Here is a 15,599-nt window from a genome sequence, read left to right on the forward strand (position 1 = left end):
GCCTGGATGAATATGCACCAAACTACTTCTCTGGCTACACTTGGATGCTAGAGTCTATATGAAGATTAAAGAATTTTCCTTAATAATTGATAAAATTGACTGGGTGACATTTTATACAATGGATGTAAACTTTTGCAATTTCTCCAGAGAAAGGAAAGAAAAGAACATGGTATTCCTAGTTGCAGTTATGATGACAAACGGCCACTGTAGGGGGCAAAAAAATCAGATTTTTATCAAGTTGAAAAAAGGCTGTGTAGTAAGTTTCCCTCTTGAAAGCCCATTCATTCAGAAAACTATACCAGTGTCAGAAAGCAGTAGCTGTCCATGCTGAATTTAAAGCTGTGTGTATGTGTGTGTGTATGTGTGTATGAATATATTATGAGTACATATCTTTACATCTATATCTATATCTATCTATTTATCTCTATAAAACCATATTTATATCAGCAGTTCTCAACTGGAGATGATTTTGCACACCAGGGGGCACTGTGTGTGTGTGTGCGTGTGTGTTTTATATGTGGGTCTATACATACATATCCAAGAAGGGAGAATGCCTTTGCTCAGAGCCCAGCTCAGATGCGCAACGCAACAGACTCTATTAGCATCAGTTCTATTTAAGTTATGATTACCCAAGTCACTTATATACAATGTATGAGAAAGTCTATTAAAGACTCTATTAGAATCAGTTCTATTTAAGTTATGATTATCCAAGTCACTTATATACAATGTATGAGAAAGTCTATTAAAAGCAACTTACTCTATTAAAGAGTTAAGTTGTTTTTACAGCTTAGCCCTGTATTCTGCAGTTCCATCCTCTTTAAGAGTTACTGTCCCTTGCCACAGAGTTAAGGTCAATGCAGAGAGTGAAAAAGGCAGACACAAGAGTAGGACTTCTTTGGTAGAACTTTATTTTTTGCTAGATGAGAGAATTAATACACCCTGACATAATGAAAGTATCCAAGCAGACCATCACAAAGAGGTACCAGAGGGTCAAAATCACTATGAAGTACCTAGACAATTCAATGAAGAGTGAACAGTGTTTTCAACAAATGGTGTTGGGACAACGGAATAGCCACATGCAAAAGTATAAAGGTGAATACTTATCTTGCACCACACACAAAAATTAACTCAAAATGTATCACAGACTTAAATATTTGAGCCAACAATATATGACTCTTAAAAGAAAACATAGAAGCAAATCTTTGTGACTTTGAGTGTAGTCAATGTATTCTTAGATATGAAAACAAAAGAACAAGCAATAAAAGAAAAAAATAAATTGGACCAAATTAAAAAGAAAAAAAAAACTTTTGTGCTGCAAACAATTCCATCTAAAATGTAAAAAGGCTATCCACAGAATTGGAGAAAGTATTTTCAAATCATATATGGGATAAGGAAGCTTCTACCCAGAATACATAAAGAACCCTTATAATTCAATGATCAAACTCAATAACAAAAAAGACAAATAGCCCAGTTTTAAAAATGGATAATAGGAAGATTTCACATTAAAAATGTAGATATTGGGCTTTTCTTGGAAAATCAGAAGATCTGGCCATGGGTCCTTCATCCTTACGTGTCCACAATCTACTAGAGCCGAGCAGCCTCTTCACCTGGATGGAATATTTACTGTCTGGTAAGCCACAGAGGGCACCACTCCCTTTTATACCCTAACCCAAAATTAACAGCCAACTGCCATTTACAATCACATGTGCACTCCTCTTTTTCTCATGACATTGCTATGAACAATGAAATCTCTGGTCAGCCTGCTTTCCTGGAGCACCGGGCATGGCTGTGTAGATTGTCCTTGTGAATCCTGAATGCCACGTCTCCTCCTTCATTTACCAGGACGGAAAATTGTTTTTATTTGCTGACTGCACCTTCCTGGGCCCTTTATCCTCTCACTAGACTAAGGATTTGCCTCTATCTGTTCTTGATAAGGTCCTGTCATTCCTTATGAATTACTTCTCCACTTCAGTACGATGAGGACTCATTCTGTGGATACAGATCAACTCAAGTGCCCTCAAACAGTCTTATGTTCCCTGGGTAGTTAATAAATATTCAATCCAAGCTGTAACATTGGAGGAGGAAGGCCACAGTCTTCCAATGTGCAAGACTGATCGTAAATGCCAAATTAAACAAAAGCAGTGGGGTAGGGTGGTGTCTGCGATCCCAGTAAAAAGCTAGGCAGTAGGAGACAAACACCCTAAAAATGTTCCCTAAATCTCCCTCCTTCATGGACCGCCTTTCCAGTGTTGCCATATCTGTGGTCCTCATCTAAAATCTGACGTATGCTCACACCACCTGCCTTTTTGTTTACTAATCAATTACTCTTACGACATGTTCCAGTGCTATTGAACGGCATGCTTTTGTCAAATAAAGAAAAATTAAATCAAATCTTACTTCTGCCAAATAATTCACTTTTTCATTCAAATAAACTCTTTTTTTAATTAAAAGGGAACTTTTGTAGTACTACCGTAAATTAAGAACCAGGAACACGATCATAAAGAGAAGGTAACTATAAAAATAAAAGCAACCCCCAAAAAACAATGTGAGTCATCTCCCTAGATCCTACCACCAACCTGAGGTCCAACTCTCCATTTATTACAAGGGAGACTGGAAAATTTCATTAAAGGTAAACTCTTGCCAAAATGAAAATTTCCTCTTAAGGTAATGAGGAGGCTCATAAGAAAAATTAAAGCCTGATCATTTCCCTGCTCTGTGATTCTAGATTATTTTAATCCTTTTGTTAAAACCTAAACTCATTGCAATGACCCCTGATGAACTCACACTGCATACTGAGCAACTTATGCCGGGGAACACGTAAAGATGCAGTAGAGCCAGAAGGACACACGAGAAGGGGCGGTCCCTGTTTTCCATCCACAATCCCACGCTCGCTAAACCCGGGAGGAGTAAAGCAAGTCAGCAACTTGCCTTGGTGATTGAGAGAATTGGAATCTCAACATTAACTGCCAGGGTAAATCTGCCTGGGGAGGTCTCTGTGTCTGTGTGCTTGCACGTGTGCGTGTGTGCATGTGTGTACACACACACATATACACACACACACAGAGTCTTAGAGGACTCTTGAGCTTCAGGGTCAGACAGGCATGCAGATTCCATCACTTAGGAGCTAAGCCTCAGTTGCCCCATATGCAAGGCGAGAATAAAATTACTCGTCATGGAAGATGATTATAAATCATATGTATAAACATGCAGCTTGCTGCCAATCACCCCATTGGAGTCTAGTAAATACTAGCCATTATTCTTTCATTTTTCCTATATTGATATATTGCAAAGCAAAGCTAAAGAAGGAACAGTAAAAAAGGAAGTCAGAGAGATGCACTTGAAATACAGACTTAGTGACTCTTCCCGCCCTGTGATCTGTGGCTAAACTCTCTGAATCTCCAATTTCATGTATATGAAACAGTATGAAAATGTCCAGCTTTATAATTAGCAACTATATGATTAGATAGTAGGATGGTTAGGAAATCACCCAGGACACTGAGAATGTGAGTTGATTCTCTATCTGTAGTTGAACCAGTTACAAATACAAAAACCCAGTTTCACAAAGCCAATGCATTTTCTGATCTAAGGGTATGAATTCCTTCAAAAAGATTTCTGTGTGTACACGATGATCTGCTAATCTGACTTTACATAGTGACTTTTGTTAGTCCATTTAAACTACATCTCTTTCTGTGTTTAGAGCTATAGACCCTGCCTTCTGGGCAATTTTCAAGTTCAACATAACACAAATTAAGGATAGAAACTGAGCAGTGGAGAGAGCAGACATTACCAGAAAGTTGTAGATAAGGACTTCAGCATCCACTGTGTGTGTTGCAGCAACTGAGACTAAGCCTGAAAGATCTGGTGTAGCTTCTAGAAGCCCCAACTCATGAGAGGTCCACCCTCCTTGCCTCACCACCAGAGGCTCAGGCAGGGAGAGCCCCCGCTGTTTGTTATAGAGGGGGCTCTTCTCAATATATTGAACATATAGTTCCTTCAATTATTATGTATTTATTATATACTATGTAGTGTACCCACTCTTAAAGAAACCCAAGTATAATCATGGTACTTACTACTTCACATTCATTTTCATCCAAATATCCATGTAGGACTCCAGTGTTGGCTATATGTACGGCTGTTATACTTCTGCACCTGCAAAGTTCATGTAGATGGTGCAATGCATGCATGTGTATCAGTTACTGACACAGAGGAAAAAACAGGGAGCCCATTGCTTCCTGTATTAGCGGCCAAGGGCAACCTTTCAGCCTTGCATCTCGCCTGTTGTGGCAGGCAAAGTGGTCCCCTAATATCTGGGACCTGTGAATATGTTGTGTAACATGGCAAAAGGGACTCAGATATAACTAAGTCTCCAGAACTTAAAACAGGGAGATGACAGCGGATTATGTCTGATCTCATCACTCAAACCCTTAAACAAAAGGAACACTCCCTGGCAGTAGGTAAGAGGCATGAGGCAGAGGGGGAGAGCAGAGCAGGAGAAGGACTTGACCCATCACTGCTGGCACTGAAGATGGAGGGAGCCCTATGCCAAGGGGTGTGGGTGACCCCTAGCAGCTGAGCACCATCCCTGGCTGACAGCTGGTAAGGAATCAGGGACCTCAGTCCCACAATCAAATGGAACTGAGGCTGGCCAATAACCTGAATGAACCTGGAAGCAGATTCTCCCTCAGAGCCTCCTGGTAAGTTCCCAGACCAGCTGATACCTCGATTCCAGTCTTGTGAGACCCAGAGCAGTGAATCCATCCAAACCACTGTCCCAGATTTCTGACCTACAGAACTGATATAATACAGTTATCTTGCTTTAAGCCACCAAACTGGTGGTGTTTACTATGACAGTAATTGCAATCAAATACAACTGTGTTCCCAACACTGGCCCATGGACTACAAAGCGTTTGCAAGCAAGTTGTACCAACCCTCTGTAAAATTAAGGAATAGCTAAAAAATAAATTGATTAATATCTTTCATGTCTAGAGAACAGTTTGGTATAAGGGAGTCAACTGTCCTTTCAAGAAGAAGGAGTATGCTTTACTCTGAGGTCATGGCCTTTCTAATTCTGTGAGCTTAAACTGTCCTCATCTGTTTTAAGAAATTATGATGCAGTAGTGGACTGACTTTATCGGGAAAGATAGCGCGATGGCAGTTCTATTCTGCCTTTTGGTTCCCTCCCACGTTTTTATTTTTTAGATCTGTCCATAAATTTTCTAAAAAATAAAAATGTGGGGCTTCCCTGGTGGCGCAGTGGTTGAAGAGTCCACTTGCCGATGCGGGGGATGTGGGTTCGTGCCTCGGTCCAGGAGGATCCCACGTGCTGCGGAGCAGCTAGGCCTGTGAGCCATGGCTGCTGGGCCTGTGCATCCGGAGCCTGTGCTCCGCAACGGGAGAGGCCACAACAGTGAGAGGCCCGCGTACCGCAAATAAATAAATAAATAAATAAATTAATTAATTAAAATGTGGGAGAGAACCAAAAGGCAGCCTAGATTGTTACTAGACTTACCCTGGTGAACATTTCATAATGTAAGTAAATGTTGAATCATTATGTAGCACAACTGGAACTAACATAACATTGTACATCAACTATATTTCAATTTAAAAAGAAATTGTTATGGATCTGTGAATCCTCAGTCTGAGAACCACTGTCATACATCACGCACTTTCTTCTTCGAAGCCAGGAGTTGCAGAAGTGGTACACAAAGGGATACAAGAAATAGCAAGGGATCATTTGTGGTATCTGGATATTGAATTTGCCCATATCTTTCTGTTAGGAAGATGGGTATATCTAATTCTACTGTGTACATATGTACATACATACCATGGCTCTAAAGTGTTTTGGACTTTGAGAGCATGTGGGTTTGTGTGTGGGGGTTTGCGTGTATTTGTGTGTAGGTGTAAATCCATCTATGCCTCAAAGAAGAAGATAAAATTGTGCTGCCAACAAAATGCTATCTATCTACTCATTCACTCATCCATTCATTCAACGGATATTATTGAGTATCTTCTAGGTGCCAGGAACTATACTAATTCTGGGAATTAATGGTGAACCAAAATTAAGTCATTTCAAGGAAGCTAAAAGGAAGGAAGATGGAAATCAATGAATTAATCTCACAAATAGATGCCAAACTGAAACTGCCATTCATGCTAGAAAAAAAAGGCACATGCAGTCCTAAAACATCTCAAAGTGGGGTTTCATTTGGTCTGGCCAGGGTGTCAGAGATGACAGCCCAGAGAAAATGATGTCTTAGCCAAAATCCAAAGGATGGGGGAGCCGGCTAGGCAAAATCAGAGAAGACCAAGTGTTATAGGCAAATCAATAGTATATAATCCTTATGGAAATAGAGACATATTCTGAAGATGAGAGACGGTCATCCATTTTTAATTTTTTTACTGGCGCTATCCCTGCCGAAGGAGGCAAAAGGAAAGAAGTCCTGAACTACGAGGCTGGAAATCTGGGTTCTATTCTAGGTGTTTTAGTATAATTGTGACTCAATCTCTGGTCACTGTTTCCTCATTTCTGAAATGTTGGAGTGGGGCTCTATGAGTTCTAAACACTCTTTACCGTCCTCAAAAGCCCCATGCTTCTACATCGTCATTGTCAGGAAGAGATAGGATAAACGGATACAGATGATGTTACCTATAGCAACAACTAACATTTTATTGTGCACTTACTCTGTGACCAGACACTAAGCTAAACGTTTTCCATCAATTATCTCATTTAAGCCTCATAACAAGCCATGAGATAGGTTTGTGTGGCAGTGATGGACCAACAGATCTGGCTCACTGATTACTGTTACTGTGAGTTGCCTGTCTCTCGTCACATGCAAGGATGGCAATTCCTGACCCTCTGAGGTCTGGCAGTACTCAATGACCCATGTTGGCCAATGAGTTGTGAGCAGAACTGATGGGGACCACTTCTTGGCTGAGCATTAATTCTGGCACTATACCCTCTGGAAGACTCTTTCCTCTGCTGAGGTGACCAATGATCATTTATACGGTGGCTTCTCCATAAGTCTGGGTCCAAGACATGGGGCATAGCCCATGGAGTTGATGAAAAATACACCTTCGTTATTTGAAGCTAATGAACTATGGGGCTGACTGTTACTACAACACATCCTGGGTCACCCTGACTAGCACACAGTTACACTCATCCACTTCTTACAAATGCCAAAACCAAGTTCAGAGCGGTTGTGCAACTACTCAAGGTCAAGAAAACGCTGACGTGGGAGAGCCAGCATTTGGACTCATGCAGTCTGACGCCAGGTTCTTTCATCTTAATCATTACATGGAGCTAAATGTGTGAATGCGTGTCCCACTAGGCCACTGGTCAATTCTTAAGAGTTACGAGATTCTTGCCATAAAAATGCACCCATTAGTATGGCATTCACTTTTCTGCAACATGAAACAAATGCTCTCACTGATTCTAATCCAACCATCCCAAGACCCTTTGGTGATAGCAAAGAGGAAGTTGAGGAAATGTACACCTGCAGATAGTCCCCCTTCTCATTTTCTAGAAAGATTCCTTGCATGCATGTAAATATCCTCTGAATTCAGAGATGAAGAGGCCTCCAGCTAAGCACAATAAAGCCAATTTAGCTTCTTAAATTGAGAACTGCTTTGTGAAATAATCCTGTAGAACTCTCTGCTAAATGAGTTACAAACTAGTGGCATGGGGCTTTCATTGATTTACTCGTGAAAGCTATAAAGGACAATTGTCTCTGAACCAGGTACATCAAATACAGGCCTGCTACTGTGTAAAAGCTTGGAATTCTACACCACCTACATACACAAAGAAAATTAGCTTTTGATTGAAAGGAAGCACTATTGAAAAACCCCAGGGGAGGAAAAAGAAACAACACAAATGAAATGACACCTGCAGGCAAACCCAATGGTTCAGGCCATTTGGCTAAGGACTTTCTTAGTCTGAAAGGGAGAGAAAAGTACAATTTCTGAGGATCATGAAAGGTAATCGAACCAAATCAAAGGAAAAGTAGTCTCTCTTGAAATTCTAAACAAGGTTAGTTTTAAATATGCCACGTGGCTGTAAAATAAAAGTTCTCCATACTCCATATCAGGTAGTATTTAATGCTGGAAAAAAATGGCGACATGCATTCAACGCTTTCATTCTTTTCTCAACTGTCATTATTCCAGCTGTTTCTTTTCTCTTTACTTTTGTGTTTTTACTTTTTTTTTTTTTTTTTTTTTTTTTTTGCGGTACACGGGCCTCTCACTGTTGTGTCTTCTCCCGTTGCGGAGCACAGGCTCCGGAAGTGCAGGCTCCGCGGCATGTGGGATCTTCCCGGACCAGGGCACGAACCCGTGTCCCCTGCATGGGCAGGCGGATTCTCAACCACTGCACCACCAGGGAAGCCCTTTACTTTCTTTTTAAAGGGATTCTCAACCAAGCCTTAGAACTACTTCTTAGTCTGCCAAACACTGTTAGAAGAAGTGGAATGAGTTGTAACCACAGTCATTACCAATCTTTTTCTTCAGCTCATGATGTAGCTACAGGTGGAGTTCTAATAATTTTTGCTAAATACTATCAAAGTGTGTTTTCTTTTCTGGCAGTTATATTCCAACTGGGTGTTATGGTTCTGCTGCAGCAATACAGCCAATATTTGGTTTGATTTTATATTTATCATAAATAGAATGACAGAAAGACCTTATTTCATGATTATTGGTGTAGTAACCAATTCCAATAAGGATTCTCAACAGATGAAAAGTTGATGAAGAGGATATTTATGTAGTCTAGGAGTTTGGGCCCACAGATTACTTCTTAATTACTAGACTAGCTTACACTGGGGAGAGCTGCCAGTTATCCTGTGATCAACTTACTGTCATCAACAACAGGACAAACTGACATGAAGTGTCGCCCCATACAATGCAGTGGGGTATAGTCAACATCACCTGTGTGGTGCTCTTGACAAAACAAGGAAGTCAAATCTAATCACCGGGAAACATTATAATAAGTCCTCATTTTAAAATTCTACAAGGAAATCGTCCAGGATTGTTCAAAATGTCAATATTACAGAAGACTTTTTTAAATGGTGTGGGGTACTTTTCTAGATCAAAGGTGAGAAAGAAATAGGACAACCAAATGGAGTTCTTATTCCTTAACTGTATCCAGGATTAAAATAATAACAACAATAATTATATTGTGGTTGCATAAGAAAATACCCCTGTTTTTAAGAGATCCATGGTGAGGTCTTTGGGTGTAAAGTGTTCATGGTGTCTGTAATTTTCAAATAGTGTAATACACACAGGGGAGAGAGCAGAAAGAGAAGGTCATTGTCACAAAATGTTAACAATTGGTGAATCCAGGTGAATATATGGGTCTTCATTATACTTTAATTTTTTAACAGGTTTGCATTTAAAATGTTTGAAAAGAACATTCTTTCCTCAAAAAATTATTTTTATATTTTTTGCATTAAAAACCTGTACTACAGTAGACATCTATTTTTTTACTTATCCATCACAACTCTAGCTTCTAATACTAAGACTCCTTGAAGAAACCCTTTCCCCTTTTCCTGCAATTAGTTCATATGTAATGGTGGGGCTCATCCAAAACCTTGCTTCTTGGGATGTGTGAGCAACTGAGGTCTGGCCAGGACTTATCTTGAACCACTGGAATGAGGTTCTCTTTTTCACCAGGTTCCTGAGCTGGTAGGATGAAAGTCTGCACCTGTTTGGTAGCCATCTTGCCATTTCAAGGGAACAGCTTGAGAACACAGCCAACACAGAGGAACATGTAATTGCAGGAGGAGATATCCTTGGCAACATCATTTGAGCATTTTGATTCAGCCTTGCTCCAAACCTGCTATATATCTAGATGCTTCAGTAACATAAACCAATATTTCTGTTTTCTTAAGCCAGTTCAAGGTGGCTGTATGTCATTTACCACCAAAAAGATCTATGGGTAAAAGAATAATAGAAAGTCACAAATGTGTGATACACAAAGTTATGACACAGTGGAGATCATTGTTGGCTTATTTTGTGCCGCTAGTTTGACTCATTTTGTGGGAATCTTAGGAATTAACTCTTCTTCAGCTATCTCTGCATAATAAAGAATACACTGAGGATGCAAGGTGGGCTGTCAAAAGAAATCGCTGGTTCTCCCATCTTCCCTTCTGAGTGAACTGGGATTATCCTGATACTATAGGCTGAACACACATACAACTGCCTACAGCTGTTATCCATAGCACTTGATTCTAAATGTCTTAATTTATCATAACAGATTCATTCTATTCAACAATGGATGTATAAGCAAATGTTACAAATTTCAAGGTAAATATAAATGTTTACTATTCCATACACAAACACCCGTTTTACACATTGCACTATATAATTTCACTTTGGGGGGGAATGTATCTGTCTTAAATTCTAAAACCTATTTTAAAGCTATCTGTAGATGCTTTAATTATAAGAGAAAGAATTGCATACATTCTCTACTATATATATCTGCAATACTCCCAAATATAGGAAGTTTACAGAACTTCCCTAAAATTCTCCATTTCAGTGCACAGACTTCTATCCATATCACCAGATCAACAGAGAAAAAAAAATCTAAATTAGTTTTGCAATGATGGTCAGCAAGGGTGCAACCAACGCTCCAACACACACTATCAAAGGCATGCAAGCACCCCACGCAGACCATTGCCGCAAATCTAACAGAGCTCAAAGTCACCAAGGCAAGAGCCTTCTAAACTATGTCAGGATGAAAAATGGGACTTGAAACATTTGAGTGTGATGTGGGGGAATCTATGCTTCTTTTCAAAAGGGACAGGGAATGCAAGTCCACCTTAGAATTAAAACTGAAATAAAGTCAAAGTAAATGCCAAGCAAGGAAGAGAAGATTCCAAAGTTTTCAAGAGCGTGAAGGAGCTCCCCACACAGTAAAACACATGTGATTAAAATGCTGGACGACTGCACTACGAAAATATCTCTTATGTCACACACATGCATGACGATAAAGGTTTCGTCTGCTCTAAGATGGGACAGATGATGACTAGCTATTAGGGAGGTGCTTAGGAAAAATACCCCAGAGGGCACCAGGATTCCCAGCACTGTCATGGAATGATTTTTTCCTTTGCTTGAGGACGATTCAGATTAAGGTTCTGACCACTGTGTATAATGAAGGCCTATAGAGATGCAGAGCCTCTTCTTATTTATGAGAAGTGACACCTACAAAGCCCTCAACAGGTATCTCTCTGATTGGGAATCCTGTTCCCTTGCTCTTTTTCTTGAGCGTAAGTACCCGATTCCCTTTTATCTAAGTAAGGCAAAGGGAAGTGGTCACTGGTTTCTAACACAGTGCATAACCTGTGCCGAAGGAAGGAAGAAAATGACCAAACATCCTCATCTGTTGTTGAAACTATGGCCCAGTGTGGGGCATCTGCTGGAGGCAAAACCGTTCTGGTTGGTCCCAACCCCTCAGTAATCAGCACCAGACTTACCCGGCCAGGTTGGGTGGGATTCCTATTTTCTAGCCCAGGGTGGAAGGACTGGGCGTAACTGGGGGTTGTGTTGGAGTATTGAATTTTAAAGGGCCTTCCTACTGTTTTCATGTTCCCATCTCACTGAGGGCAAAATAATGTGTGGTTTGATCATACTCAGAACACCACCTTTGCTGGGCCCTAAAACTCCACCTAACAAGCCTACCGTTACAGTATATTGAGAAAATGGATGTGATTCCACTGAACACAATGCTTGCCACAAGTAGGAATACACAATACATCAGAGGACACTGACTTATTTATGTTTCCTTCTGATGGTCTTTTAGTATTTGTGATTGATTATTTAAAAGAGCTCTAGACTCAGGAATCCCAAGTTTTTAAAACAAATTATTACCATCGTTTTTATTTTTATTTTTCTAATTTATTATGATTTAATTCTACATTTTTGAATGAGCCAAGCACATACTGTTATTTATAATTTTATAAAACAGAGTAAAAGGAATTAGGAAACCAAATATTGACCATCTTACTTTTTCTATACTATACTACAGCATACTATACTATACTATACTTAACTTTTTCACATTTTCAAGGAATTGCATATTGCAGTGCCATGTTATCTTCCACCAAATTACTAAATAAGATGGAAGTTTTCCCAATCTGTTTTACAAAACAGCAAAACTCTTATTCTTAAGCCTGATAAACAACAATAAGTATGACTGCTGTAATTCATAAACTTACATTATAACGCTAAATAAGATTTCAGTTAGGAGTTAACTTTTTTTAAAAATTAATTAATTAATTAATTAATTTGGCTGCATTGGGTCTTAGTTGCGGTGGCACGCAGGATCTTCATTGCAGCATGCGGGATCTTTAGTTGCAGCATGTGAACTCTTAGTTGCGGCATGTGGGACCTAGTTCCCCAACCAGGGATTGAACCCAGGCCCCCTGCATTGGAAGTGCAGAGTCCTAACCACTGGACCACCAGGGAAGTCCCAGGAGTTAACTTTTGAAAGACAGCAAAAAACAAAAACACAGACGTATTTCCAAATTCCCCATACAGAACAGGAACACAAAGGTATTATACACTGTTCCCTCCGTCCCACCCAGCCCTACACTACTTGGAACACTGAACGCTCTCTTCAGCCACTAAGTGCAGAATCTGCCTCAGATTGTGTGGGAGCTGGACAGAACCCTGGGAGATCCACTGCCTTGCTCTCTCTCTTCCTCATCTCTCAAAGCCTCTTCATACAAAGACTGGAAGGCACTGGGGACTGTGTGATTGATCTTGGCCAGGAACTCCAGGACTTTCATCTTGCTGGTTTCGGCGTGGGCTCTCGGGCCCCACAGGAACTCGTAGCGTGCTGGATTACTGTTGGCCACTTGGCGGTATTCCAAATACTTCAGCTTCACCAAATCTTGGGTGATGAGCTTCTTGGGCTCCTCAAATAAGAAGTGCCTCTTCCCAGCATAGATACCCATCTTATTCAGGAATTCCCAGATATTCTCCTCTGTGGCACAGTTGCCCTTCATGAGGATCACACCCAGGAGACACATCAGGAGACCGGTCTTGGGTAATCCCCTGCCACGACTCATGGCCCCATTGTTGGGGAGAGCCATTTTGCTGACAAAGGTATAAGAATGCTTGGTACGGTCGACCTCCTTTAAGTCAACACCAAATACCACCTCCATGCTGAAAGAAGCTCTTCCGAGGATCTCAGGGAATTGATTTTGGTACTTCTTATTGATAATCTTCAGCATATGTGCTTTCGTAAAAGGCTTTTTCTTTTTATACATGTGCATCAGGAACTGCACCAACAAATTCACTGTCTGCCTCACTGTCTGCCTTCGAGGGCCTTTTCGAGACCGCACGGCGGAGATGGGGGTCTGAGAGGAACTGTGCTTTTGCTCCATTTGGCCTTTGGCTCCTTTGGATGATCTTGTGGGAGACACACCTGCAGGCTTAGTGGTGGTAGCTAGGGCCCTCTGACGACTCTTGAGAGTGCTACGGGACTTAGCACCCGGCTTTCTCGGAGTAGTAACTCCAAGAGGAGGAGAAGACGACGAGGTGTCTTCCTCCTTGGCTGCAGTGGCCTGAGCACCTGTCAGACCCTGGGTCCCACTTTGGGCCTGGCGGCGTCTCCTACAGGTGCGGCGCTTACTGTTCTGACCCCGAGGCATGGTGACTGTGGTCAGGGACAACAGGCAGGAGTGCAGGTAGGACAGCGGGTGATCTTGACTGCAGATCAGCCCTGGGAATCCGCCCTTGGCCGAACAAACGCCGTGAACAACCGTCCAGCTCCTCGCCCCCGGAGCAGAAGTCTGGGAGCCACTTCCGTTAACGGCTGCCTTGCGTGGGGTTCCAACGGCTGACGTGAGGGGCGGGGCTCTACGGGACCCCGGGGTTCAGAGGTCAGCCGTCCCTTGATCCTCCCTCGCGGTTCTCTCCGTGCCGTCTGTTAGAGCCCGTGACCCCTCCCTCTGTGGTCCCGAGTCCTCCAGCCTCCAAACAAAGCCCTCACCTCCCCGAGTCCCTAGTGGGGAAGGCAGGGCGTTGCTCTGACCATCTCTGCCTGACAAGAGCGGCGCCACCCTGTGAGCCTCCCTCCTTGGGAGAGAGACCCTCTCATTAGCACTGAGGTCCTCACCTTGACCCTGGTTTGTCTGGTTATGGCCAAGACCCCTTCCCTTGCAGAACTGGAACCTGATCCTGATAGACAAAGCCCTTCCCTCGCCGAGACCAGACAGACAGAAACGAGGCTTCTCATCCCTAGAGCTCTGCCTGGGGCCTCTCGTGGTTAAGAATGGGGGCAAGGGTCTGTAAAGCCCCCTCATTTGTGGGTTTAGTGTGATACCTCTTTCCTCACTCAGGGACCCCACCATACTCCTGGCCAGTCCTGGGACCTGATCCTCCCTGACCCTCCAACCTGAGCTTCTCCCTCTACTGAACTGAGACTGTTCTTCTTAGACCAAAACTTTGACCTCGCTGAGAACTATGAGACTTATAAGAGAGGATGCACTGCCTGGGCATTCTAGGTCTTAGAGCACGTTTGGGCAGGTCTCTGAATGACCTATATTTTGGCGTGGTTGTCTCTCCAGTCCTCACTCATTTCGGGGGTGGGGGGTGGGGGTGTGTTCCTTTTGTCTATCTCTTGGATTAAAAGGTTCCTGGGGAATGCCACATCCCTACAAACTCTTGAGCAGTGTACCTAATGCAAACCTTGTAGTTTCATGTCCCAGACTTGACGTGAGATGGGGAAAATGCAACATAAGGCAGGGGGCCCAGGACAGGGGTGGGCTCCCAGAGAAAAATAATGCTAATCTGTCCTTCTCAATAGCCAGAATTAGCCTCACCTGTGACTTGTTTTAACTGATTTATAGGCATACCTCTTTTTATCATATTTCACTTAATCATGCTTCACAGATATTCTGTTTTATTACGAATTGTAAGTTTGTGGTTACCATGCATTGAACATGTGAATGGGTGCCATTTTCCCAACACCATGTGTTCACGTGGGATCCCTGGGCCACATTTTGTTAATTCTTGAAATATTTTAAACTTTTTCATTATTTTCTTAGGGTTCTCTGCTCAGTTATCTTTGTTATTATTGTAACTGTTTTGTATTTTTAAATTAAGATGTGTACATTTTTTACACACTGTCTAGTAAGTGTACAATAGGATTAACAACTTTTATAAGCACTGGGAAACCCAAAGTCTCGTGCGATTTACTTTATTGCAATATTCGCATTATTGCGGTGACCTAGAACCCAACCCACAGCATCTGAGATATGCGCATACTTCTAAAGGAAAGGAGCTGCCCAGGATGGTTTTGTGCTTCCCCTGACTGAGGTTATCTGACACTGCATTTAGAGATGATCCTACTGTCACTGAGCAGCATCTGTTTCTTTTCCTTATTCCTGTTCCTCCTCCTTATTCCTAACTGGCATTTACTGAGGTATTCTTCAATGCTTTGGATAGATTCCAATCCTGTTCTTTAGCCACACAGTCCTTATCTTTATCCCCAGATACATTTGAGTGTCAAGGAATACCAGCTCTGCTTTAGGCCACGAGGAGTATAACAGTGTGAGATCTAGAGGAATTCAGACCAGGAGTCTAGTCCCAGGCCTGTCATTTACTAG

General features: G+C 41.9%; 1 protein-coding gene across 1 annotated transcript; it reads right to left on the reverse strand.

The window, feature by feature from the left end:
- Positions 1–12,626: 12,626 nt before the first annotated feature.
- Positions 12,627–13,640, reverse strand: LOC309816927 (melanoma-associated antigen B3-like; the record flags this gene model as incomplete). Its single annotated transcript, XM_082644764.1, has 1 exon — positions 12,627–13,640. The coding sequence occupies one exon, from the start codon at positions 13,638–13,640 to the stop codon at positions 12,627–12,629; it is 1,014 nt and encodes a 337-aa protein (XP_082500890.1).
- Positions 13,641–15,599: the final 1,959 nt, after the last annotated feature.

Source organism: Mesoplodon mirus, assembly GCF_964341445.2.
Source record: "Mesoplodon mirus genome assembly, chromosome: 15".
In the NCBI taxonomy this organism is placed as follows: domain Eukaryota; kingdom Metazoa; phylum Chordata; class Mammalia; order Artiodactyla; family Ziphiidae; genus Mesoplodon; species Mesoplodon mirus.